Source organism: Vanacampus margaritifer, chromosome 18, assembly GCF_051991255.1.
Source record: "Vanacampus margaritifer isolate UIUO_Vmar chromosome 18, RoL_Vmar_1.0, whole genome shotgun sequence".
NCBI lineage: Eukaryota > Metazoa > Chordata > Actinopteri > Syngnathiformes > Syngnathidae > Vanacampus > Vanacampus margaritifer.
In genome coordinates, this window is record NC_135449.1 from 3,475,386 (window position 1) to 3,503,380 (window position 27,995).

Sequence of the window (27,995 nt, forward strand, 5' to 3'; positions counted from 1 at the left end):
TTAAAGGGTACTACTGTAATTGCCTATAGATGCCACAAGATGGTGCCAAATGACTACTCTTGTCAAAATGAAACTCCTCAACTCACTTTAGTCGTCTCTTGGCACAAAGATGGAACCAGAACATGCAATATAGAACAGGTTCTAGGCGATACAAATATATATTTTTCCTTTTAAAGTACAGGATTTGAATCACGACTTTTACTAACGTCATCTTTTTTTTTTTTTCAACACTACTTTTGCCACCTGTGCAAATAACACCCTTGGACTTGCGTCGACGCTAGGGTGTTTCGTGAGGGGTAGTGGTTCTCCTTGGGACGAGTGCTGCTAAGTGAGAGAATGCAGTAGGGGGAGACCGCGAGTGTTGCAAAACCTCGTCATGACTCGATGCTGCTGTTAGCAAGTAGCTGGCGCAGCAGTCCGCTGACTGTTGAGTCAACAGCAGCAAAATAGAGAGAGAGAGCGAGACCCGAGACGCACGCACACACACACAGATGCAATGACACGGGCACCGGACCGCTCCTTCGACGACTGATACCCGCCTGCCAAAGCTTTTCGTTGTGCGTTTGCGTAAACGTTTGTACAAGTTGGTCGCCGAATGCGCCCACACTTGTGCGAGCTCGCTGCTGATTTCGATCTAACTTGCTGCAAGCTAGCTGTTAGCTAGCTGGCTGGCTTGCTGCTAACCCTCCGGGCGTCCAAAGTGGCCGCACAAAACATGTGGATCGTCGCGGCGGAGACCCCCGGGACCACTCTAGCTGTACTCCGCGGGACGCGAGTTTCAAGCGGCCGCTGACTGGACGCCACCGAAGCCTCTGTGTAAATATCAAGTCTTATTGTGTTTGGTTTTTCGCGACCCTCCTCTCGAGACATGTGCACTGAACTCCTGTCTGCTAGCCGCGGCGGGCTAGCTCGGTGGCGGCTAGTGCTAACTGCTACAAACAAATAACATGTCAGCTAAAGTGTCGCCAGCGTGTGTAACAAAATATATTTTTCACACTTTTAACGTGTTAGCCACCTCGTATTTGGTGTTGCTCCGTTAATTCATTGAGGGGGGAAAAAAAGTAAAAAAGCTTCTTTAGCCGGCCAGTAAGTCCCCACTGGTTGACATTGGCTAACGTTAGCTGCCGTGTTTAGCGTCATTGTTAACACACAATTGTTGAGATGATCTGCAGTATTGTATTGTTTCCAAATTTTTATGGGGTCAAGGCACTTTATCTAACTGCACACTCTCAAACAAAATGTCACCAAAAAAGTGGATGCACAAGTCAATTATGTAGCTTCTGCCATCTAATGGAAGAGCATTTAATTGTTCTGCCTGTAAATAGGAAACCAAAATACATCAAGTGATATTGGACGATGTATTGTACCACTTATTGTTTTATTAATAATAATAATTAATACACAAGTTAATTGCCATCTCGAGGAGAACATTTAAATCAACAAAAAACAAAAATGTATTATTTGTAGTAAATAAATAATTTGCACATCAATGAAGTGATACTGCTTCATTTTCAACTCTATCAGCCTTTTGCTTTTGAGTTGACAAATAAAAATAAATGTATGATTAGTCATCTTATTACAAGTGTGACGGTGGATTTCAAACACGGTGTTGTTCATCAAAATCCAGAAAATAGATGTAAGTGTTTAAGATATGGTGTAGCTTATGAAACTTTGTAGACGTGATCTATCTATGTTCTATTACACATAGAAATGACAGATATAATAAAATTGAATGTCTTAATCGCACATTCTGCACTCAAATTTGAATAATCATTATTGTAGTAACACGTTGCTCGGGTACCCAAGATAATGCTGCCGGGAATTTCAGCACATTTTTCTGTGATGCAATGCGCATGTTGCTAATGGATGTCCACTTTTTAATGAGTCAGCAGAAGCAAAACCACTTGGAACCCGTGCCTAAATAAATCGGGGAAATGGGGTTTACTGTCATCAGAATGCAGGGATGACATCACATCACCTATTGGCTTTTAGTTTGTCTTAGAATTGATTTTTAGGATTTTACTGATTACTCTTTAACCCCTTATGAGCTAGCCCGTGAATGCTTCCATTTGTTTCTGTCAAAGCACTATATCAATAAAGTTATCAGCTGCACAAAAGTTCATCATCGCGCGCAAATGGTTTTCAACTCTTCTCTTGATTTGTTCTTCTCGTTGGACCGAGTAAGATCAATGCGGGCTGTTTGTTTTACTCTTTGACCTCTTGCAGGGAGGAGAAAGAGCAGCAAGTTTCCAGGACCGGATCTCCCCTCCCAACTTTTTGCCTCTCAGCCAGACGGCCAGGGACCATGCTGACCATCCTCGCTGCTGGCTCTGTCTTCTTTCCGGGCCTCTTCCTCCTGTCCAAGCAGTGCCTCAAGTCCATCCCGGCGCTGCGATGGAGCGAAGGCGACGCCGTCATCGTGTCCGCCAGGTGAGACTCTCTGGACCCTGGAGGGGAAAAAAAAAATCCCTTTTAATCACATGGTGTGGTCATGTGAGATCATCTGATGTGCCACAGGAAATGATCCAATTTCACTTAATTGGTACGAAAGGCATTTATTTCTAATAATATATAATAATAACAATATTTTTTTCTGATTGTAGAATATGTGCCTTCACTCAATAAAGGTGTTCATCGGGTCAGTAAAGAGCATAAATCTGCATTTGTTTTCACACCAGTCGTCTCCATTCTAGGTTGGTGTCGTCGGTTCAGGCGGTCATGGCTTCCTCGGCTGGCTACATTATCGCTTCTTCCTGCGATGACATCATCGAGGACCAGTGAGTCAACAAATAAGAGGAGAAGTCGCCGCTGTTTGCGTACTCGGGCTGCACAATTTGTTCCAATTCAGATTGACGTCGCAGTGTAGGAGAATGTCATTTTTAAATAGCAAATGCCTCAATTTAGTGGGGGAGCGAACCCTAGGTAGGCTTTATATAATTAATTAACTCATTAATATGCTGTCTAGTTAAGTCCTGAAGTGAGATTTAAGACCTAAAAAAAATAATATATAAATCTGATATATTATAGTCATTTGTTAAAAAAAAATAATCATGTTAAATGGCAATTGCAATATTGAAGAAAAAAATTCTAATTGGTGTATTAACTCATTCACTGCCATTGACGGCTATAGACGTCAACAATTCATTTTTAACTATTTTTAGTAGTTTCACTTTTTTCCCACTTTTGTTAACAAGAGTATGAAAACCTAGAAAAAAATAGAACAGATATAAAATTTGTGATTAATCTTGAGTTAAGTCATGTCATTAATTGCCATTTAAAAAAATTGCCTGATGCCCCTAATAAAAAAAAAAAAGATTATTAAAAATTAGGGGCGTCAGACGATTAATTTTTTTAATTGTAATTAATCGCATGACTTCAATAGTTAACTCACAATTAATCAAAATTTTTATATCAGTTCTAAAGTCACACTCTTGTTAACAAAAGTGGGGGGGAAATGAGAAACTAATAGAAATAGTGAAAATGAATTTTTGACGTCAATAGGCGTCAATGGCAGTGAATGAGTTAATTAAAAAAAAAAATCTTTAGATAATTTATTTTTCAAAATGATTCAGCCCTGCTTAAAAGTGACCCAATTTATTTAAGTGAGTGGCTGCTTGCTTGGTTGATTATTTTTACTGTTTATTTATTTAGCTTCATGTTATAAATCAAAATATTTCTTTGCCCCCCCCCCCCCCCCCCAAGGCACTGGCTGACCAGCACGTACATCATGTTTGCCGTCCCCTACTTCGTGTACGACATCTACGCCATGTTCATGTGCTACTGGTACAAGCTGAGGGTCAAGGGTCACGAGGAGGCCTCGGCCGCCCCCCAGCACATGGCGTCGGCGCTGACCAGCTACCTGCGCCGCGAGTTCCTCATGGTGCTGCACCACGTCGTCATGGTTACCGTCTGCTTCCCCGTTTCTGTGGTAACGCCTGTTTCTCTTCTTTGCGTTAAATGCGAAATGGAATGTCGGGTGACGTACTCGCGTTGTCATATTATGTACGCGTAATATTTAAAAAAAAAAAAAAAACATTTAAATGAGCCACCATGTATGATTGATAGATCTAGCATTGCTTGTTGACTCCGAGCCAAAAGCGTATTTACAGCGCAGCATAATTATAAGCGGTGCACTCTGCAGCCCGCCTACAGCGGAGCACAAGGTGTAATTGTTTTCTGGCCCCGGTGATTAGTTTCTGTCCGTCTCTCCCTCTTCTAGTTTGTGCGTCAAGGAAAAGGAGATTATTTCCAGGGCATCATGTTCATGGCCGAGCTCAGCACGCCGTCGGTCTGCTTAGGAAAAATACTCATCCAGGTAGGTGGACACTCGCCAGGCTCGTAATGTTGGCTGCTGTTGTTGCCGCCATTAAGTACAGTTTATGGACAAATCTGCCATTTTAGGGAAACTAAGGAATTTACAGAATTCAAGGTTGGTTCTTAGAAAACCTGAATAGTTAGTCTGATTAAAACTGGTCTGCTGCCCCTCGAGTCAAGTGGAAAAAAACACCCAAGCAATTTACTGTAGGTAATGTGATGCCCTCACACGTGGGCAAGGAGAGCTGCGGACTGTATTTTTGCATGGATGTAGAACGGAATAAAGACTTTGCTGCACACTTTCAATAAATAATTTTTCCGAGTAGCGATGGACGAATACAGATACCGGTATTTGTTTCAGGTCATTGTAAGATATCGGGTACTCGTGGAGACTGCCGAGACCAGCTATCGATACTTAACCCCTTCAGATCCGCGTTTTTTTTTCTGCTGGGCAAAATTTCTTTTTTGTATTGATTTCTCACATAAGGACAACATGGATTTTTTTTTTCTTTAAATAAATTTTAGTAGACACCAGGATAATATGACTGTAACGTGTTGTAAGCTTACCAAGCTTATATGCAAGATTTCTAACATCATGCAAATCAACTTGCGATTGTGATTGGTTAGTTAAGAGCCAATCATGAACCAGAAGGGTTGACGTCATCCAAATTATGCGAATACGTCATGTCCATGTCGAGGCAAAAAAGAAAATCTGACATCAATTCAGTCATCCTGGCCAGTAGTTGGCGCTATACTGAAAAGTTTGTTTACATGTTTTTTGTGTTCAGTGGAATTTTATATATCGTCGCTGTCCTGTGAAAAACACTTAGGTCCATTTATTTTTTCATTTTTGGGATTTTCATACCATGAACTTAAAAATGTTTAAAAAGGAAGAAAAAATGGACATTAAAAAAAAACCTGGTATCCTATTTTTGAAGAATTACGGTAAGCAATTCATATCAATTCCAATTGAGAAGTCATCTTTACTTATCTTTTCTAGTGTTTGAATCACAAATCTGAAAATCAATCATTTTCACACCATCAATACATCTCAGAATTTGGTGGAAACGTGCCTGCTTAATAAACATCCTCGACGTCCCCCGCTTTCATCCATCCTCTTCCTCTTCGTCCCACGGCGGTGTCGTCGGGGGGGGGGTGCGCACATCTCTGCTTATTCCCAGCATGCAACTGGTTTTGCACTTGCACACGGCCCACTGTTGACTTTTTTTTTTGTCCTCTTAAACAAACACCAGTCATCACTTGGTAACGCCGTTTGCTTAGGTAAACATTGACGACCCCCCCCAACGCCGTACAGCTGTTAAGAGCGTATGTTATCATCTCCTCGATCCCTCCCGCTCGCTCGGCCCTGTCAGCTGCCCGTGCGCTTGTTTGATAAGCTGAAAAGAAGCCGTGACGTTAGCAGGGGGGAGGTCCTAGCGGCGAAATGGTTTCTTCAGCGTTATCTGCCCGCGGCAGGTCGCCGACCTCGCCACTGCTCGCCATTCAATGTCTATTTCATACACGCTCCATGTTAACAAACGTGAGAATGGCACAATTAACCCCTTACATACTGTTCATGGCTCATGTCAGAAATTTGCACACAAATTGTTAATAAATTGTTAAAGGCTAATAGCATGATTTGCCTTCGTCATTTTTTAATGCTTTTTGTAAACCAAAAAATATTCTTGTTAACATAAAAGTGGGAAAAAAATTTAACTCATTTGATACAGTAATTTCATCATAATTTTTGAAATTAATTTAAAATTAAAAAAGAAGTATCACGTGTTAAAAAAAATTAGGAACTTCAAATTAATTTAAAATGAACGCGCTAATTTCGACACTCATCTCAAATTGGTCCATCTTGCGATTGGATTGGTGGTTGCTTATCTTTTTTTTATCCTCATTGATCAATGATCAGCTTCAAAATCCCGATCATACAAAGCCTATTAATAATGTGTAAAAACAACAGAAAACTTAGTGACTGACTTAATAGTAGCGCAGTTGTGTGGCAAAATATGGAATTGACCATATTTGGGCATACACATTTCTGCTCAACAGCGGCGACACATTTTAGAAATAAAACACCTGTCTCATTTTTGATCAATTTTAATGTTGGTTGTCGTTTGAGATCCAAGTGTTTTTATTATTATTATTTTTTTTTTTTAATTTTCTATCTTGAGAGCTCAGTATTGTTCATTCGGTAATTTTACCGATTTGACATGTCATCATCATTGCTCTTTTTTGTATTTTTTTTTTAAAGGTGGTTTTAAAAAAATCTAACCACAAATTGAGCATTTTGCTACCCCCCCCTCCCCTCCCCTCCCCCGCGCAGTACGTAAAGGTTTCAAAGATGAACGACGTCCACTCACAACAAACTGCTTGCTTCTTCTCTTTGTCTCTCTTTTTTTTCTCCTCTCCGCCCTCTCTTTGTTTCCCGCTCTCAGTACAAAAAGCAACACACGCTCCTGCACAAAGTGAACGGGGCTCTTATGCTGATCACTTTTTTCATCTGTCGAGTCCTCCTCTTCCCTTACCTCTACTACGCCTACGGAAGGTACGTCTTTCTCTTCCCGCCCCCCCCCCCCCCTTCTTTAACGCTCAGCTTGCGAGTCTGCAAGTCTCACATCTGCGCGCCGAGCCGCCGCCGGCGTCTAATCACGCAATCCCCCTCGTGTCTCCCTTTTGTCGGGGTGCAGGTACGCGTCCATTCCGTTCCACTTGGTCCCCCTGTCGGTGCCCTGGCACTGTAACCTCGGGGCCGCCCTGCTCATGGCCCCGCAGCTCTATTGGTTCTCCCTCATTTGTAGGGGAGCCCTGCGACTCTTCACGGGCTCCTCCCGCTCCCAGAGACGGCGCACCGGCCCGACGACGGACGGCGGCGTGGCGGCGGCGGCGGCGCTCCAGCCGGCCAACGGCTACAGAGCGCCCTCCACAGAGCCCGACTTGGCCACCCACTGAGAGGAGTCGGGAGTGGGGGGGGGGGCAGGGAAAAGAGGCGAATGTACCAATGTCACGGGTGTTGGGGTAACAACATGGCGGAGGGTAAAAAAAAAAAAAAAAAAAGAGAGAAAAAAAAGCTGCAGACGATGTCCTCAAATTGCGCTGGAGTCTTTGTAGGCGACAACCTCCAAGTACTTCAGCCTCTCACTTTGCAGGAATAGCAAACGAGTGCCCCGTCGCACTCTGATGATGTCATCGGGGCACTGTGGCAGGAAGGATCGCGCACTGACCCGAGAGGATGTATAGCAAGCATAGGCGACGTATTTCTCCTTCATGTAGATCAAAATCGTGACCTCTCGTGACGAGCGGGTCCGTAGGAATGTATTATATTGTATGTTAGAACATTTGCTGTAGACGGACGGGCCGAATTCAATTATAGCAACCAAGAAGAAGAAAAAAAAATCCTGGCGAAAGGAAATTTCGGCTTGTTAGTGTTTCTCTGTATCCTCTATGTAGTCACTGTCACTCTAACAAGATTGGAGAAGCAGACTGGGAGATCATCTCACAAGACTGGATTCTGCTGCCTTATCCCCCCTTTTCCACGATTAGTTTGCTTTTGATTTGATTTTCATCCTCAAGCGAGACGGAGGGGGGAAATGTGACAGGTGTACATAGCTCCGATGTCAGTATTAGGGCGGTGGTCCATTTTTGGAAAAAAATGTGTCTTTTTTTTTTTTTTTTTTTTTTTCCATTTAATGTTTATGGATGCCTCCTCACCTCAGTTGGTTTACACAATCGACCCCGAATCCCTCGCGCAGCCAATTGTAGATACGACTTCATTCCATGGACCGTTAGGGAGGTTAATGCACACTTTGAAAAGGACGGATGTCTTTAGTGGGGTTTTTACGAAAACCAAACATCTGTTCAGTTGGCCAAAAAAAAAATCTCACAGGTGGTTTTGTTCAGGGCATTATTATTAAGGGACTTGCAATGTTGGCGTTTGAAGGGAAAACATTCCCTCGTTATTTACATGCAGCCTGCTTGTTGAACGTTTGGAGAGAAAAAAAAAAAACATTTGTTGAGTTCAGTATTTTTATTAGACCTTTTTTGTGCAAATTGCGCCACAGGTTCTATGAACCACTTCATGTATTTGTTTTAAAGCTGCAGCTGCTGGAAATGGGTCATGGCTAAAAAAAAAATATATATATATTACAACAACAAAAACAAAAAAAAAAAGAAACAAATGAAGACAGAAGCGTGTGCCAAAACATCTGGACTACTCACCAGGCATGTCAAACACAGGGCAACCATAAACCCCCCCCCTCCGAAACCCGACGCTGACCCGACCGTACTGTATATTCCACCAAATGCTTGTTATTTATTTGTAAGTATTTATTTATTTATTTATTTATTTGGTTTGTGGTTCTGAATGCATATTTATGCATCCATATTATACTCGATGCTCCTGGGCCTTATGTGAAGGCTGTAATGTTACTCCAACTTATCCGAAATATACTTCTCTGTCCTGATTTGTGTCTCACGTGCTTCTTGACTGTGCTGTTTTTTGTTGTTTTGTTTTGTTTTTTTGAGGGGGGGCGGCGGTGGGGGCGTCAAGGAAATTTGTCAGGTGAGGCTGATGACTCTCATGGCGTGGCGGTGGACATTTAAACTCATTCACTCCCAGCCATTGTCACAGAAGCAACCCCCTTCACTCCCGGCGGTTGTACTGGTTTTTGCAAGGCCCACAGAATATTGTGTTCTATTGCTATAAAAACATGGAACCTACCAAAAGAAAGATTAGAGTCTCTTCTTTCATCAGGAAAAAAAAGTGTATTTCTATTTGTTTCATCATTATTCACAAATCTGCTTAAAACACTTTTTTGCAACATGGCCCTTGTTGATCTCTCATACTCTGCTGCCACCTGCTGGCCGTTTTTGTAATTACTACCATTGCTTCGCCCGTTCTCTACAGTTCAGAGGCTGCATCAAAGCCTTCTGTATGCTCTAGCATTAAAAAACAAATACGTACAAATACGTCTTTGAGACACTTAAAACATTTAAAATAAAACATATTTATACGTTTTTGGGAGCAAATGAGTTAGCAAAGTCCACCCAACAATTTTCTTAAAAATATGTTCTATGTGCTCCCACTAGTCTAAACGCGGTATTCTGATTACTATTGCGTTTGTGGAGTACGCGTTAAGAAGCAAAATTCACCCATTTTTATCCATCTCAGGGGGGGGGGGGGGGGGGGCGGCCATTTTGCCACTTGCTGTCGACTGAAAATGACATCACAGTTGCTCACCTAACAACCAATAACGGCTCAGCTTGCGAGTGTCACGTGACCAAACTCAGAGCCGAGTCGCGATTGGTCGTTAGCTGGGCAACCGTGATGTCATTTTCAGCAAGTGGCAAAATGGCCGCCCCTTGACATGGACAAAAAAAAACGTTTGGATGTTGTCACTTTATTCACTCTTTAACTGCCAAAAACGTTAAATAACGTTTAGTAAAATCCTATGGAGGAGTGCCAAAGACGTTAAAAGACGTTTTTTTTTCAAAACAGAGGTGAAACTAACCATTTTCTATTGTTGATTACTGAAAAACGTAAGAAGGTAGAAACAAACTTTTTTTTTCTGATGAAAGATGAGAGTCCAATCTTTCATTTGGTAGTATGTGTGTTTCCATAGTCCAAACACATCATTTTCTGTGGACCTTGAAAGATCAGTCAAAATGCTTAAATCGGCTGGCACCCACGGCATCCCTTTTCTGAAAACGCTTGGCAGTCAAAGAGTTCATATTCCACAGGTGCATATTAATCACAATTCTGTGCGAGTTCCGCCCATTCAACATATTTTATTCAAATGTATTTAACACACCCAAATGCGAGTCATCAGTCCTCTCAGGTTAGCATGTTTATTGCTATAATACAAAAAAAAAAAAAACATAGAAAACATACAAAGCTCGTTACATTAATAAAAAGTTCAACTTTAGAAAAGCGCCTTGGAAAATGTACATTGGGTCGTCCGGAACAATCATCGTTTGGTCACAAGTGTTCAGTATCTCCTCTGCCTGGGTGAGAAGATGGTATTGGGGTTGCTGTCTCGCTCCCGTTCCTTTTCTCGCTCCTTCTGGCTGTTGGGCGACAGCGCCGCCTCCAGCTTCTTCTCGCTCTTGAACAGGTCTCGGCCCGTGCGCATGATGTGCTCCTCGATTTTGCGGTGTCGCTTCATGTCCGACAGCACTTTGTCCAGTCTGGCCTCCCGTTTCACGGAGGAGCGAGCTGAAGAGCCTGCAAGGGACCAAAGTTCAGAGTTGAAAAACAAAGTAACAAAAAAAGACGTTTTTGTTAACAAAACAAGAGTTTTCTTTTTTTGTTTTTTTATGATGTCATTAGGATTTCTCTGATGTCGACTGTGTCACATGGAAGAATTAAAAAGTCCACAAATCTGAAGAGCCATTTAAAAAGTTGGCACAAGAAGGCCAAATAGAAGAAGAAAGGAAGGTCAACTTTAATTCACAACACTTGGTGACTTTTTTGACTCATTCACTGCCATTGACGGCTATAGACGTCAAAAATTCATTTGAACTATTTATATTAGTTTAACATTTTTTCCCACTTTTGTTAACAAGAGTATGAAAACCTAAAAACATTTTTTGGGTACATTTAGAACAGATATAACATTTTTGATTAATTGTGAGTTAACTAGTGAAGTCATGCGATTAATTACGAAAAAAAAATTATCATCTGACGCTCCTAATTTTTATTGATATTTTCTTCTTTTTTTTATTAATTAAAAAAAATATATATATAAATATTAAAAATTAGGGGCATCAGGAGATTAATTTTTAATCATAATTAATCGCATGACTTCACTAGTTAACTCAGGATTATTCACCAATTTTATACCTGTTCTAAATGTACAATAAAAAAAAAATTCTAGGTTTTCTCACAAAAGTGGGGAAAAAATGTTAAACTAATAGAAATAGTTCAAATGAATTTTTGACGTCTATAGCCGTCAATGGCAGTGAATGAGTTAATCTTGCACTCGACAAATACTCCATACATACATTTAGAAAAAATACTTAAACTAATAAAAACTAATAACATAAAAAAGGAGCTGAATTTTAACTACAAAAAAATATAATTTTAACTACAAAAAAATATAATGAAAACTTGTCCTACTGTGGAAAACACATACTCCTAAGACAAAATCAAGGATATCAAATACATTATTAAATACTTTATGGAAAGTTGCCGTAATATGCCAAATCGGACTTAACGCGGACAGTACTGATAAACGGCTTTCTGTCGATTACAAAACCCGATAGTGAAGATTTGGGTGGCCTGCTCACCTGGTGTTCTACGTCTGTTCACGAAGGCATTTTTCGGGGTGCCTTGCAATTGCTGCTCCTCATCAAAGTCAAACTCGGTCGGACTCGGAGGCCTGGGGGAAGAAAAAAAAAAAAAATGCAAATGAAATCCCCGAAGACTAAAATGGCCCTGAAAGTATTGTCGTCATACTGACTTGCGCTCCCTCTCCTTCCTCTCTCTCTCCTCCGCCTCGTCCTCCTCATCCTCCCTTTCAGGTGACACGGGGCGCTCGGGCGTGGGCGGCCTCCGGGGAAGGGGTTCGAAATTGAGCTCCAGCATCTGACCCTTGGCCAGGAGCTCATAGAGTCTTTTGATCTCAGCAGGAGGCGGCATCCAGTTCTTGGGGTCCTCCATTTCCTCGTCGCTGTACACCAGCTCCCATTCGCCGTCCTTGACCACCGCCCGCGTCCCCTCTCCGTCCCCCACCCCCGCTACTGACTGAGGTGCGTTTGTGTGTTTGTCTCCCTCCAGCGCATCCGTGTCTTGGTCTGGTGGGGGGGGAGAAAAAGGACAACTGTCAACATTGCTTGGAGGGAATTTTGTTTATGCATTGTTTTAAATGCATTTTATATCGATGACGTCATTGAGTCGTCAAATTCATGTGAATGATACTTTAATTGGCCTCACTTTCTTGACCTTTGCCCTCGGCGGTTGCAGTGTCCTCCATAGGTGCAGCGGTCATCTCGGCATCCTGTTGCTCCTTCCCTTCGTCCTCCTGTTTGCATTCTTCCTTTTTACTTTCCGCCTCTTGTACGCCAAGAGCTTGGATGCCCTCACGTAGGGACACATCTGGGGCCTCAGCCTGCATCCTTCACTAAGGTAAAGTCTAAGGAGTAAGCAAACAAAAAATAATCCGCAGATGTTTAAGTAGTCGCTTTTGTAGTTGTTTTTATGTTTCCTATTTAAATTATATGTACTGTATAGCCTATAGGAATTAACCACAATGGGAACACGTGACGAAAAAGATAACGTTGAGCCTGGAGTGAGTAAAGAAAAAAGACGGAACAAAAAATAATAATAATAACTTGAGGGAAGTCAGAATGTTACACACGTTTCAATGCACAAAGCAAGATGGATGTGGTTTGGGCATCTGATGAGAGCTTAAAGTGATGCAGATGGATTTACATTACAGCATCTACAGGGGACTGAAAAACGAGGAAGATCGAGAAGAACCAGGAACATTTGCAGAAGGTTCATACAAGACTACATAGTATGATCTGTGCAAATAGACACAAGAAACAAATCCTCATTTGACTTAACTTCCCACGTTTGAATGGAAAGTCATACACAACAAACATTAGCGCGCTGGCTCGTCATTACCGATCGCTGGATGTCGTCTTTGCTGAAAGCGTAGATAAAGTTATCCGCGACGAGGAATGAAATCGGCGAAACGCTCCATTATCGTAACTGCACGACAAGACACATACGTAAACATAGCGCCATTTTGGACAGAATAACCTGCTGAATTTTGCACCCGCGCTGACTTCAACGTCATGTGGATTAGCCGGCGCTGTGACGAAAGTGCGGCAGCGGTTCGTAGGTACGGAGCATAAGACACAACCACGAAAAACTTGTCATTTTTTGGGCCACGAAATGGGTAGAATGCGCTCACAAAATGGAAATAATTTATTTTAGTATTATTCATGGTCAGTATGGACAACTAAATCGAGCGCAACTTCTCTTGGGAGACAAGGGCATTCCGTGGGGCAATTTCTACCGAAAGTGCGCTCCATTTGTCAACCCAGACCTTCAAATTGTTCTTGGAAATTATATTGAAACTACAAATTAGCATTTCATGCGCACGTTGTACCTTGTGTCCTACAGTCATTAATTTGTGCATATATTATATTTATATTGCGTATCCACAACCCTTTTTAAGTCTTGTGCTCCGTGCAGAAATGTAACATTTGGAGATCTGCGTCTGGTGCTACTTCCGGTATAGTCGACCTTGGCGGGAATATAATTCGCACCACTACTTTGCGGAAATTAATTGATTTAAATGTGAATAAAAACGCATTTTACATTTGCTATTATTTTCAATGCTAGTTAGCGTATTTTTATTTTAAGAAATGCTGCGTTGTAGCATGGCAAATATTTAGCGGGTTCTGATTGGCTGCTTGTCGTGGAGCCCTTTTGGTCTGCGTTCTGATTGGCTGATTGCTGTTTCCGCCTTCGTGGCCTTCGTTTGAAAAGATTTCGGTTAGATTGTTTGGAGGTCTTGTTCGCCATTATTAAAGAGCGGCCTACACGATGCTGCTGGATTTGAGTTTAGGACGGTATTTGAGACATTAATAAAGGCATCTTTTCTGGCATTTTGTACACAGCACAGGTAAGTGATAGAGATACAGTATGCGTCTTAATAGCTCAATAAAAGGCGGAGTTTTGCGTCTATTGTAGGTTAGCAGTTAGCCGCTAACTTGTGACTCGTTTCCCCCTGAAATATGTTAAATTATTTTTTTTTTCATCAGTTGTTAATTATATTTTAATTTAGACAAACGGGATACCGACTTATTCGCCTACTTTGCTAAACATCTTCCAGGAGTCAAAACATGGCCCAGCGCGTGTCGGTCTCAGACCGCGGACGCAAGAAAATCTCCCGGGTGAAGGTTGCGGTTCGTCTTCGGCCCTTTATGGACAAACAAGACGAGCGAGGCGAGGGACCTTGCGTGAGAGGCCTGGACTCGCAGAACTTGGAGATTGTAAACTGGAGGAATGCAACAGAAACGCTGAAATACCAGTAAGTATCCGTCCGTCTTTGTTCAAAACCTTCGATCAAGCGCTCCAAAAAATGTGTGTGTGGGTATTCTAACATTTTTTTAAGTCACATCTAATGTCTCAAAATATAATTTCATGGTGCTTTGGAGATTTTGCTCAGTTTTACCAAGCTGAACTGCCAAATAAAGCGTGTACTATTTTTTATTCTTGACCACTCGCTTCCTCCTGTAAAGTGACGCACTTCCTGTTTCAGCTTTGACGTGTTCCACGGGGCGCAAACAACACAAAAAGAAGTCTTCCTGTCGTCGGTAAAGCCCATTCTACCCTACATTACCAGGGGTCAGAACGCTAGCGTATTTGCCTATGGGCCAACAGGAGCCGGTATTTTGCCTTTCTAATTTTAAGCGACGTCCTCTTATTACGATTAGCATTTGTGTTGGCTTAATTCCCTGCTGTTTTTTCCCCCCTCTCTTGTCAAAAGGCAAGACGCATACCATGTTGGGCAGTTCAGAGCAGCCTGGTGTGATTTCTCGTGCTGTTGGGGAAGTCTTCAACTTGGTTAATGATCAGAATGAGGACGAGGGTTGGGATTACTCCATTGGAATGTCTTATTTAGAAATTTACAATGAGAAGGTATGGCTGTTCCTTTAGACAGTTTAAAAAAAAAAAAAATCTCAAGTGGTTTTCAGTCACGCTCAATCCTTTCAGGTCCTGGATCTCCTATCGCCAAATTCCCAGGACTTGCCCATCCGGGAGGACAAAGACAAGAACATCCTCATCCCGGGCCTCACACACACGACAATCTCGTCCTTCTCTGACTTTGAACACCATTTTGGACCCGCCAGCCTCAATCGCACCACCGCCTCCACCAAACTCAACCAGCGCTCCAGCCGCAGCCACGCCGTCCTCCTCATAAAGGTTTGAGCGCAACCACTTGGCGTGTCGGGCTTTCGTGGCTTTCTTTGAATCTGCTTTTTGGGTGGCTTGAATGAGAACGGTGCTGTCCAAACTAAGAACCATGGGCCATTTGTGGCATGTAGTAAAATTGACCGGTCCAAACAGTGAGGGGTCCCAACATAACTTTTAAAGTCAGAAGTGGTTCAAATCAGGTAAAGATTTATTAATTTTTAGCAATTAAGGGGGCGGAAAAAGTTCTTTTCATCTGATACCGATCAGCCCTGATTTCTGATCACATGACCAGATTAGGACAACTGTGATGTCATTTTCAATTTTGTGAACTATTAGACTTTTAGAAATGTGGCCCTTGGCAGAAAAAGTTTGGACACCACCCCCTATTAGAACCTTGAGAAAGCGTCTATAGCAGGTCGTGGCCTCTGCGCAGTAGGCCAGGATTTGGTAGCCGATGCTAACATCAACCCTCTCTCGACACCACGCCCGTTAGCAACTGCTGGGCTTTCTGGGACTTTTTTTGGGAGAGTACAAGCAGGTTTCTGCTATCTTTTTTGTTGTTGTTGTGACATTCAGTTGCTTTTGTCCTGTACTTTCATTTTGCATCTGGCCAACCAACTTTCTTTCCCCCCCCTCGTTCATCAAGGTCGTGCGCACTCAGCGCTGCCTCCCCCGCCGCCAACAAACGGGCAAGCTCTACCTGGTGGACCTGGCCGGCTCGGAGGACAACCGCCGCACGGGCAACCAGGGCATCCGCCTCAAGGAAAGCGGCGCCATCAACCTGTCGCTCTTCACCCTCAGCAAAGTGGTGGACTCGCTCAAGTCGGGCACGTCGGTGCGCGTACCCTACCGGGACAGCAAGCTGACGCGCCTGCTCCAGGACTCGCTCGGGGGCTCGGCGCACTCGCTCATGATCGTCAACATCGCACCCGAGTACGATTACTGCTTCGACACGGTCAGCGCGCTCAACTTTGCGGCCAAGTCCAAGCTCATCGTGAACAAGCCCTTCACCCGGGAAACTGTGGCTGTGCTGCCAGGTGATGGCAAACCATTTCGCCTTTTTCTACCCGTGGTGCAAATGCCCTGTGAATCTTTGAATGTCTCACCATTCGATTCAGATTTTTGGGTCTGCGATTCGATTCGGAATCGATTGTCGATTCAAAATGATTTGATTGACAATGATTTTTTTTGCTTCAATCGATAGATTTGCAAGGAATTGTAATGATCTACTCCGGTCTGACTCGCTAATGCTAATTAGCGCGCTAATCGCTGCACTTCTATCACTCAAAAGAATGGCTCCACGCTGAGGAAAAAAACTTTTATTGGAATAACTTGATGGTGACTTTTTCCTTCTACTCTCTAATGTAGCTACAATGCAATGTATTAGACCGCATGGAACCACACTGCCCCTAAGTGGCCAAATCGGGTACAACGCGAACAGCGCTCCAAATAAAGACACACACACACAAAGGCAAGACTGAATTAAATAAAATCGATTTTGAGACATTTAAAAGCGATTCCGAATCGCACTAAATGAGAATCGCGATTCTTATGATTTTTTTGGGGGGGGGCACACCCCTAGTGAAGACGTCTCGATTTTAATCGATCCTTGTAGCGTTTTAACAAAAGAACACCACAGACATATTATTGAGATACATGGAGCAGTTGTGCTTTAATTGATGAAGTTCCACCACCACACACACACACACACACTTGTTTGGAGGGCCGCATCAGAGTTGCAGATCTTCCAAGTTGACTTTAATTCAGACACCGCATTGCGGTCCGAAGTCACGTCGTGGCATCTCTCCAAACCAACAATCCTGCTCCGTCCTGTGCCCCGCATACTAAACTGTTCGCCCCCATCTCGTCTCCAGTCAAACGGGCCAGAGAGGAGCACGAGGCGGGGCAGTCTGGCGCCGAGCCCCACAAGAAAAAGCAGAAGGATGAGAAGAAAGCGGAGCAGGAGGCCTCCGCCTCGCCGTCGACTCACCTGCACAGGTGCGAGGCCGCACGCGCTCACGGAGCGCCGTCTTGTGAAGTATGCTTCATTTGCGTATTGTTGAGCTCTGCCAGGATGTGCACAAAGCGCGGCCATCTGCGCTGCTGCCCCGCGTCCGCTTTGCTTTCTCGCCATCTGTCCGCATCCGACTTGTAATTCATAAGGCCTCTGATCTGACCGTCGGCCTACTTTTGGGTTCCAGTCTGTCAGAACCATCCGTCCTGGACAGGCTGCTTGCTCTGGAGAAGCGCGTGATGTGCTGCGAGAACCAAGACCAGGTCAGCCTGTTCAAGGATGCGGCTCGCAAAGAGATCCAGGTAACTTGCCCCCACATCCAAGAAGTATTAAGTACGCATCAGCTTTCAAATGTAAAGCGGGAAAAAAAAAATCTGCTCTGCTACTTCCCATCATTGGCGACGGCCGCCACGTCACCGTTCTGCTTCGTCCGCGCAGGAGCTCAAACGGGAGCAGCAGGAGTGCGAGAGAAAGGCCAGGCTCGTCGGTCAGCCGGCTAAGGAGAAGTCGCGTTCCAGTCCTGAGCCCAACTTCGGGGGCAGCGCGGCGCCGCTGCGGCAAAAACATGCCAACGTCACGAAAGGAAACACGCAGCAAGCGATGGTCCAACCGCTGCAGGAGAACTGTAAGGGTTCGTTTTGGGACAATTCTGTGCTCCAATTGGCTTTTTGGGGGTCAACGGAACTTCGTTATGTCCAAATATGGTCAATGAATAATAATTCCCTACTAATAAATAAGTCTGTCAGTGCGTCATTCCTAAAGACAAATATTGGACAGTTTGTGGGAAATGCTGCTTAACATTGTTCCCGACTTGAATGACCCATTCTTGTTCCAGACTGAGCAAGATGGCGTCGCTGCAAAAAATAGAATCGGTTTGGATTATTCATGGCGGCGAGGCCGAAACGTAACCCTCATTTGCGCCTCTCCCCCCCCCCCCCCCCCTTATTTTTTTTTGTGCAGTGCTGCAGACACACAAGGCGCTTACCGTCAGGAAGCAGTCGGTGTGTGTCAAGAAGAAAGCGGCCGCCACGCTTCCGGACAAGGCTGAGGTCAGCATCTCGCCCGGCAGTGTGCGCGCGTACATACGCCACGCACACGGCAAGTGTGTGGCCGTTTGTGTGTATCTTGTCTGTGTGTTGTTTATAAATTGCGTAGTGAAAATATATACTGTCCAAAAAAAAAAGTGTATTTTTTATTTATTTTTTTCCTTAGCTTCCCGACGGCAAAGAGAACCTGTTGCTGAACGGCTGGGAGTTGCAGCTGGAGAAGTCGGTGGTGGAGCAGGCCAGGCAGAAGATTCTCCACATCCTCAACACGGGCTCGATGAAAGAGCTGAAAAGTTTGCAGCAGATCGGCGACAAGAAGGCCAAACTCATCCTGGGCTGGAGGGAAGTCCGCGGCGTTTTCGCTCGGGTACGTTTCCGAAACGCGACGCCTCGAACCGCTGCGTTGTGCTTCCCGCTTGTAATGGTGGCTTGTCGTCGCGCAGCTGGAGGATCTGAGTCAAGTGGAGGGGATGACGGAGAAAAGATTTTCCACCTTCATGAAGGCAAGTAGTGTTGTGCAAGTGTACCTAATGAAGTGGCCAATCGGTGCATGGACTTACCAAGCGCATCTTTTGTTTTCAGGCAAACCTTTTGAGTGTGATGGGAAAGTGATCCCCTTCATTTATTTTTGGGACGTTTGGTTACGATGCCAATACAGATGTGTTGGAATGTAAATATGTATATAGCGTGTAAATGGCATACAATGCATCTGGAAAGTGTTCAGAACGCATCACTTTTTACACATTTTGCCTACTGCCTTATTTGAAAATGCATTAGGTGTTTTTTTTTCCCCCTAAAGTTTTACATGCGAACGTGACAAATGTTTTTTTTCCTGAAATGTTTGCAGACTTATTAAAAAAAAACAACTAAGAAATCACCTTGTGCAGAATTATTTGTAACCCTCCATGAAGTTCAAAATTGGTCCTGATCACAAACACGATCTTTACATAGTTTTAACTGTGCAGCTAAGTTTCTTCTTGACTAGTTAGCATCACAGCTAATACTGCTAGTACGTTAAAGCAAAAAACGCTAATATTAGCTTTGATTTACAACCGTCAACTAATAAGAATACCGTAATACTAAATGTTGTACTTATAAAGGTTTTCAAAAGCAATATTTTTGTGAAATTTGAATTTCAGGAAATGTTACATGAAGTACAAAAACTATTATGTATGAGTTTAGTGGCTGTTGTAGTTACCCTTTTATGCCGCAAGATGGCGAGCTAGCATGTTTTACTTTATTTAAATCCCAGCACGTCCTCGGTTGTTTTTGTATTCTTGACATGAAGTAAATGTGATGCATCCTTACACAACGGTTTCAAATGTGACAACAGCGACCTTCCTTGTGGTTATTTATTTATTTTTTTTCCATTTTAAGAGCACCTTCAGCTATATTAGCTAGGCTACCTCATTTTGAAAATTCCCTTTAAACATTGTTTGAAGCTAAATATGACAAAATGTTGCTATTATCTTCCTTGTAAGCTGCTATGCAATCATACCATAATTCGATTCCTTAAGTGTTTTTTTTTTTGTTTTTTTTACTTGAGTCACATTAGTCTCGTACTTTTATCTGTGTATTTCATGAAATACAATAATAGTTATGCTACTTGGACAGGTGAGTGAGTAAATCGAGCGCACCCTCTCAAGAAACGGTACTGTAGAGGACGTAGTTCATGGCGAAGGTGCGCTCCATTTTTTTACCCCAAAGTCCACATTGATTATAAAAAAACACAAATTAGTCTTTGCTGTACGCACGTGCTGTCGTGGCCGCAAATTAATATTTTGTGCGCACGTTATAACTCTCTATGTAATGTAATAACCGTGATATCTGGGCTTCCGGGCAGCCCTAAAACCGCAATGGAATCCCTGCTCTAAAATGATTCAAATCTCTCCATCCCAACCTCCAGTTTGACTCGGATCGATAAGCACAATAAATGTTATCGATCATCTCCATAAACATCAGCACGTCGTCTGCTTTCACTTGTTCACGTCCCTCATGTATCTCTTCGGCCCGCCCTGCATTCTGGAGCCTCAACCCCCCCCCCCCCCCCCGCCCCCCACCCGCTCCATCCAAACCCAACAAGCATCCTCCTCGCCATCCTCCTCATCCTCACACACGGATTGCCCTCCGCGCGGATTCGCCAACACAAACACTGGAAAACATCACCATTTTTTTTCTTCCTCATTTCTTTTCGGATGAATCACGTGCGATGCTAACGGTCGAGTCGCCGCTGTTGTGTTGACAACAAAACGTCGGAATACCACAAAATAAAAGGTCAGTTTCTTGTGTTGTTTTCTTCGTCACTGGGCACGTTTTGTGTTTGACGATGCTGTTTTTTTTTGTTTTGTTTTTTCAATTATTAATTTTGTGATTGTTTTACGTAAGAATCCAATGTGGCTGTTTGGCAGTGTATTGAAAGCAGCGAGCTAATTAGTGAGGATTGGTTCTTTGTCCCACCCACCTCCACCATCACTGCTTTGTCCTTTTTTTTTTCTTCTTTTTTTTTTTTGTGCTGTTAGTTTGTGTACACATTTTGTGTGCACACCTGCGTGGCTGCTTTTACCACAGCATTATATTGTGTGTGTGTGTGTATATATATGTGTCCTTATTAGCTTGTTTGTATCTCCCCATTTGTCGTCATGGCAATACCATTATGTTTAATTTGTGCAGCATTCGTCTGTTCAGCAAAGAATTGTGGGTATCTGAAGGGGGGGGTTGTGGAAGTACAGTGAACTTTTCTCGCAAATTTAGCTAAAAACAAATTTTGGTGGTTGGGTGAAAATGGAAAAACAGGGTTTGAACACCAATTCACATTAGACCTCATCTGTTCCCTTTAGGTACGTTCTTTAGTTTTTTGTTTAAAAAAAAAAAAACAAACAAATCAAATCCTCATGGCCGTCAACATGATGCCGGCGCCGTCGTCTCCCTCCGCCTGGCCCGGAGAGGAGCGACCGTCTCTGCTGGACCAGGAGGAGCCCGAGCTGAGCCAAGTGTCTGTGGCCATGCCGTGCCCCTCCCCAGGAGTGGGCGAGCAGCTCCTGTGCAGCATTAACGGCAGCCCGGCCGGCGCCGGACCCCCACGCAGCATGTCCAAAGGCGAGCTGGTCATCGTCATCAACGAGAAGCTCAAGAGCAGTGAGTGTTGATGTCAAGAATGCAAAGGGTGTGTGGGCTGGCTGGCTCCAAAGTTAAATGCGCTCCAGTCATTCGGCAACTTTTGTCGTATGACATCACCCGTGGCTCTAAGATCTTTGAAAAAGCATTTGGGAAGAGGATGTAACATAAGCTGACGCTATTTTCTTTGCCTCAGGTAACGGCGTCCTCGCCGGCGACAACGCCTCCCCGGTGGTCTCGTCGCCTCCCCGACGCCAACACTCCATCTCGTACCCGCACCACGCCAAGACCAGGAAGGGCAGCCGGGCGAGCTCCATCGGCTACACCGCCTTCTCCCCCAGGCCCTCGCTGTCCCGTCACTCCAGCATCGCCACCAACCCCCCCTTGGACCGCACCAAGGTGAAGGACTACCTCCTGCTCTCCGTGCTGGCCTGCTTCTGCCCCGTGTGGCCAATCAACATCGTGGGATTCGTCTACTCCATCATGGTGAGATTTCTTTAAAAAAAACAATCAAAAATATTCTTTGGTGGGGGGGTGAATTAAGAATTACGTTTCCTCTTCTACAGCAGACCACAGAATAACCACTTTTTTTCTTCTTTTTTTGGGGGTGAGCAAACACCCATTTTTTTGTGGGAAAAACATATATTGAAGGTTCATCAGTTTTTGTAGAATTGTTTTTTTTTGGGGGGGGGCAGGAAAAAATATTAATATTATACTAATATTTTGAATTTTTGTAGAAATGTTATTATTTATTGGATAGGGGTGGGGTGAGGCGGTGTTCCGAAATTTTTTTTTGGGGGGGTGGGGGGGGGTAGAAACAAATTTCAATTACTACAACAGACGCCCTTTTTTATTTTCAATATTTTTCAGTGTTTTTTTTTTTTGTCACCCCAAACCCCCAAATTTTTATTTATTTATGTATTTTCTTTATTTAAAATTTGGTTAAATAAATATATATATATCTATATATTGGGAAGTTTATCAGAGTTTTTGTAGAATTTGCATTGGGATTTACAATTTATTTTATTTAATTTTTTTGTGGGGGAGGGGGGGCATTATAAACATATTTTCTCTACTAAAATAGACCCCCGAATACTCCTAGCAATTATTTTTAATTTTAACTATTCCCCCCCCCCTTTTTTTACCCTATTTTTCATGGAAAATTTATATTTTATTAGTTTTTTTTTTTTGTATAATTTATTGTGGGGTTAATTTTTTTAAAATAAAATTATAATTATTGCATTTAATGTTTTGGTGTTAAAAAAAGGGTTGTGCCTTCTTGAATCTCAATTTTTATAGACAAGGGGGAAAAAAAATCAATGTATGTAGTTTTTTTTACCTTTTTTAAAATTTTTTATTGTTCAATCCTTTTGACTGGAACTTATGAAAAACGAACGTCTCTTCCTCCCCGCCAGTCCAAGAACAGCCTGGAGCAAGGGAACCTGGACGGCGCCGTGCGTCTGGGCCGCGTGGCCAAGATGCTGTCCGTGGTGTCGCTAGTGGGCGGGACGCTCATTATCATCGCCTGCATTGTCAACCTGGCCAGTGAGTGTCCCAAATCTGACCTTTAAGCTTTCTCACATCTCCTTCCCCTTTTCTACCTTTTTGGCTCCTATGAACTTCTTCTTCTTCTTCTTCTTCGCCTGAGAACTTAAAAATTGACTTAAAAGTTGACCCCCCACACACTCAAAGATGCAACGCGTTCTAAAACAAATGAGAAAAAAACAAAACAAAAGAGCTTGATTGCCACATTATCCACGCGGTCATTCGTATCTGTGATGTCATCTTTTTCTCTCTGTTTCCATATCATCCATTTTTTCTCTCCACATAGTTTCTCCTCATTTCTTAATCTATATGCTAATAGTTCCATATTATAATACTGTTTTTATGACTTTTTTTCCCAGTCACCTGGAAGCCATTTTCCTTGTAATGTCTTTTTTTGCAGTCCCTAGTAGAATCTATCAATATTATACCAAACACAAAATGTAGAATAACATTACTGTGTGAATCCAATATTAGTCTAATAACACGAAAATTTGTAAAATGAATTCAGAGATTTCTACATAAATTGCATGTTTGAAGAAAAATTGCTCGAACGTGCAAAGAATGAGAATTTGAGTGCCTCGTCGTCTGCCTCGAGTGAGCGCATGTCACCTGGAGAAGGTGGAAGAGCGAGGGTCAGGGTGTAAAAAAAAAAAAAAAGAAGTCAGGTGAGACAGCCAGCATGTGGAGCGGGGATTTGGGTTGGCGTGGCTGCTTTAGAGTGCCTCGTTGTCCTGTAGTGAAAAAAAACTTGCAAATGACTGAGGGATATTTTCCAGCCACAGCAAAATGGATGTCGATATATTATGTAAAGTTTTTTTTTTTTGCTCTTAATTTTTTTTAATTCTTAATTTTAGTTTAGTTTTTATTAGATTTAGTATTATTTTTTTTAATTTTTTTTTTATTTTTATATGGAGTATTTGTCAGACTTTTTTGGGGGCTTTGTTATCATACACAACCATTCCATCTCTGTGAGATTTTACCTTCATCTGTGTTTAAACCATTTGTCGTCTCCATCTGACATATTTGTCATCCTTTTGCACGTCCGACCTTTTGCTGCAAATGACTGCATGCCACAGAGCTGTGTGTGCGTGTGTGTGTGTTGTGTAATGTTGTGTTATGTTGTGTTTGCTTGTACACGATGTGAAGTCTCTTGTTCTCCCTGTACCACACAACCTGATGTATGTTCTTGTATCTGGCTAATAAAGGGATTCTCATAACACAACTGTGATGAGTTCACTGGGACGAAAAGTTAGAGGAGTGCAGAAGACCTCCGCCAAGGCATAAAGTGCATCAAATTGTCACGACTTTTCCACATATGCCTGAATTTTGACATTTGTGACATTCAGTCGTTTCTTGAGAAATAAAAGAAGGAAAATGTCACGTTCATCCGGATTATGTTTTGTGGAGTTTGCATAATCTTCCTTGGCGGAGTTTGTTTTGTACACGTAGAATTTGTTCCTTTTTATTGGACTGGGATTTTTAAAAAACATTTTTTTTATCCAAATCATTACCTTTTTTTTTAATAGGTTTTTTTTTATGTTTTGGGGTGGTGTGGGGTGTTTGAATGCCATTGTCATTAATAAGTAAAAAAAAATAAAAAAAAATCTATATATATATATATATATATTGTATCATTATTATACTATCTGCTTTAAAATGGTAAAAAAAAGAATACTTTTTTTCCTGATTTTTGCCATTTTTTCAATAACATTTTGATACATAAAAAAGAATGACATTCAAACAATAATAATAAAAAAAGGGGCACTTTCCCCTGTAATTCACATTTTTGTTGTTAGGCAATCAGGGACCACAAAAAAAAAGAATTGTATTCATTATATTTATTTAAATTATTAATCGGCTGATTAATTGGTTATGGGAGTTCTATTCTCAAAATTTAGACCCGACTAAGCCTTAATCCAGCGTCTGTGATGATGTGTGGTCAACTTTCCCGCTGTTAATGGCCAGCGAGTTGCTCAGCAGCTCGCCAACTAACCCGCTTCCTTTTCCTTCTTTTAGTCAATGTGAAAACCTGAGTTTGACCCCCCGGGATAAGGCAGCCGCATCCCGACCGGCCCGCACCTGCACCGCCTGTCTCGTACCACCTAATTGTTACCTGGATGTGTGACTAAAACCAAACAGCCACTTATTTTCTCGCCCTGCGATCTTACAGAAGTCTCTCTTGCTTTTGGAAGACAACATGCAAAAAAAAAAAAAAAAAAAAAAAAACATGCTGAGTCACAAAGGGAGGTCGGGAGGGAGGGATTGGGAACGTCCACCTGGTTAGTGTTGGAGGACGGAGACAAACTGATTGGTCCCTGAAGTGGCACCGGATTGGACATCTTGACTGCGGCGGTCCCAGGATGTCAAATCCCCTCGGAGACGCCCGACCCGCCCCCCCCGCCTGCCACAATCTCATTCCCGGAGGAGAAAGCGTCACCTTGTTTCTCAGACTGTGCCTCCTCGCCGCGATCGAACGGAGGCTTACCGAGGAACGAGAAGAAGAAAAACGCCAAAGGGGATTTACGCAAGCCTTTTTACACAAAGCAAAGGGAACAAACGTGCCAAACTTGTCACAGGGCCAAAACATTCCGGAATCTTCTTGGCGCTGCCACCTTTTATGAAGCACTGTGAGTCCCACCATTGAAAGTGTAGCAACGGACACCCACCGGACACAACATTAGGGACACCTGCAGCATTCCAAGGAGAGCCAATACAAGCAAAGATTCGACCTTAAGGAAGAATACACTCTTGGGTCAAAAATAACCACATTTTGGTCAAAATTGGACCGATTTACTTCCCAACAAAAATTATTATTATTATTTTTTTTTATGTATACAGAATGACTCAATTCTTTGGGTTTGTTTTGTAGAAAATCACCTTTTGCTTAGAGCAAAGCGATCCAGAAAGTTGGGGTCAAATTGACCCAATTAGTGGATTGGTCCATTTTTACCCAAAATTGGGTTATTTTTGTTTTTTTACAGTTGCGTTTAAAAACGACAACAATTTGGGTATAAAATGGACCGATCCTCTACTTGGTTCAATTTGACGCAACCTTCTGGGTCACTTTGTACAAAACAGTACATTTTTGGGGGGGTTGTTGTGTCTAATTGTTTATTTTCCAGAAATTTGGGTGAAATTGACCCAAGTAGTAGAGCAGTCTATTTTTGACCCAAATCGGGCTATTTATTCTTTTTTAACAGCTGGTTAAAAAAAATATTTGGGTTAAAAGAAGAAAAAAAAAAAGGGACTAACCCACTATTGGGAAAATCTACTCAAGTACCCCCAAAACAGTTGGGTCAGAAATAACCCAATTTGGGTAAAAAAATAAAATAAAATTGACAGATCCACTACTCGGGTTCTACTAATGTAACTTTCTGGGTTGTTTTGTACAAAAAAAATGGTATTCTATTCTAGCCCAATTGGGCTATTAAATCTTTTTTTAACAGCTGGTAAAAAAAAAAAAAAGGGGACTCACCCACTATTGGGAAATCTACTGAAATACTCTCAAAACAGTTGGGTCAGAAATAACCCAATATTGGACTGATCCACTACTTGGGTTATACTAACCTAACTCTCTGGGTTGTATTGTACAAAAACATTGTTATGATATGCAAAACTCAAATTGACCCAAATAGTAGAGCAGTCTATTTTTGACCCAAATTGGGCTACCGCTGGTTAAAAAAAACAGACACATTTGGGTAAAAAAAAAAGGGGGGGGGGTGACCCACTATTGGGAAAATCTATTCAAGTACTCTCAGAAATTACCCAATTGGGTTGTACTAACCTAACTTTCTGGGTTGTTTTGATATTATTTGTTTAAGTTATTCTATGCAAAACAACCCTTTTTTCCCCTCTTTTTTTTTTCTCCAGAAAGTTGGGTTAAATAGACCCAAGTTGTGAATTGATCCTTTTTTGACCCAAATAGTTTTTTGAGCAAGCATTTATTTCGTATCTTCGATATTGATATTGATAAGTTAGCCAAATTGAGTGAAATGGCTAACATGGTAGTTGCCCTACTAGAATGCTAACGTTGTCCTGCTAACGAGAACAAAGGATCTTAAATTGGATGTCACAAATACTGTAATGGCGTTTATAGAAAGAATTATTACAAGTCAGACAGTCATTGTAGTCGTAGTTCTACTAGTTCACTGAATTTCCTTACAAGTGAGAACAACGAGGCTAATCAACAAAATTTTTTTTTTTTTGTATTGGATGTCTTGAGATGACGCAGGTGTACCTAATAAAGTGGCCAGTGAGTGCGCTTTAAACGTTCAAATTGTCGGGTCACAGGTTACCTTTTGATAATATTTGTAACAGATCTCTCTCGTGTGCGCGTGCGCGTAAGTTGTCGGCCATATTTTGAGTACACAAAGGCGATTGCAGTCCGAGTAGTAAACGTAGCTAGCGTAGCTTTTTAGGCCGAGATGCATTTACAATTGAAATCATTTCTAAGTGCATCTCAATGGATTACAATATGAATAGCAGCTTTGGGGAACATTTAATAAAACTTCTTTTTTTTTTTAAATCTTCTATAAGTAAATGCTCTAAATGGCAATGTACGTATTTGGGAACTATGAACTACTAGAACTAGACTGAAGCAAAAATGCTAATTTTTGCCAAATCAGATCAAGTGATCATTTTTCATTTTATTTCCAGAGCTGTACATCCAAAACATTTGTGAGGCCTGCACTCCCTCTGCTGTGTATTTCTCAAATCTCAATCTACTCCCCGTGTACCCTTTTTTCCCCCCGCGATTCTCACTGTGATGCAAACCGACCGGCTTCTTACCGACTGTACACAATTGTCTCTTTTGATGTCTATTTGACGAGTTTTCAAGATGTATTCTGCTCATATAATCCTCAATGTAGTTGATCTGATTAGCAGCCGGCGACTGATGTGGCGTTCTGATGATCTTAGTGGTGACTGGCATGCCGTGGGATTTTTCATTCTTGTATCAACCACGAGTCGGCACTTTGGAATATGATACTTATGCAGTATATTTATAATAAAGACACAATGCATGCGG

The 27,995-nt window shown here is 42.4% G+C and overlaps 4 protein-coding genes across 5 annotated transcripts; 3 read left to right on the top strand and 1 right to left on the bottom strand.

The window, feature by feature from the left end:
- The first annotated feature begins 302 nt into the window (after positions 1-302).
- On the top strand, positions 303-8,783 carry LOC144038447 (ceramide synthase-like). The gene is made up of 7 exons (XM_077550976.1): positions 303-816; positions 2,227-2,430; positions 2,694-2,777; positions 3,703-3,928; positions 4,220-4,315; positions 6,759-6,868; positions 7,011-8,783. The coding sequence occupies exons 2-7, from the start codon at positions 2,306-2,308 to the stop codon at positions 7,270-7,272; spliced, it is 903 nt and encodes a 300-aa protein (XP_077407102.1). The 5' UTR covers positions 303-816; positions 2,227-2,305; the 3' UTR covers positions 7,273-8,783.
- A 1,304-nt stretch (positions 8,784-10,087) lies between these two features.
- pagr1 (PAXIP1 associated glutamate-rich protein 1) lies at positions 10,088-12,434 on the bottom strand. Its single transcript, XM_077550979.1, has 4 exons — positions 12,254-12,434; positions 11,781-12,114; positions 11,608-11,699; positions 10,088-10,543 (listed from the first exon to the last, which is right to left on the bottom strand). Exons 1-4 carry the CDS (start codon positions 12,432-12,434, stop codon positions 10,308-10,310), a joined length of 843 nt encoding a protein of 280 aa, XP_077407105.1. The 3' UTR covers positions 10,088-10,307.
- Positions 12,297-19,187, top strand: kif22 (kinesin family member 22). 2 transcript variants are annotated; one of them, XM_077550933.1, is made up of 13 exons: positions 12,297-12,445; positions 14,166-14,363; positions 14,595-14,722; positions 14,823-14,974; positions 15,050-15,259; positions 15,897-16,287; positions 17,125-17,248; positions 17,452-17,566; positions 17,703-17,889; positions 18,225-18,313; positions 18,477-18,677; positions 18,754-18,813; positions 18,893-19,187. In XM_077550933.1, the coding sequence occupies exons 2-13, from the start codon at positions 14,176-14,178 to the stop codon at positions 18,920-18,922; spliced, it is 1,875 nt and encodes a 624-aa protein (XP_077407059.1). In that variant the 5' UTR covers positions 12,297-12,445; positions 14,166-14,175; the 3' UTR covers positions 18,923-19,187. The 2 variants fall into 2 exon arrangements, with proteins under 2 accessions (XP_077407059.1, XP_077407058.1); XM_077550932.1 differs by lacking the exon at positions 12,297-12,445 and adding an exon at positions 13,788-13,955.
- A 1,187-nt stretch (positions 19,188-20,374) lies between these two features.
- On the top strand, positions 20,375-27,995 carry prrt2 (proline-rich transmembrane protein 2). The gene is made up of 5 exons (XM_077550985.1): positions 20,375-20,584; positions 21,148-21,445; positions 21,621-21,910; positions 22,840-22,969; positions 24,986-27,995. The coding sequence occupies exons 2-5, from the start codon at positions 21,202-21,204 to the stop codon at positions 25,000-25,002; spliced, it is 681 nt and encodes a 226-aa protein (XP_077407111.1). The 5' UTR covers positions 20,375-20,584; positions 21,148-21,201; the 3' UTR covers positions 25,003-27,995.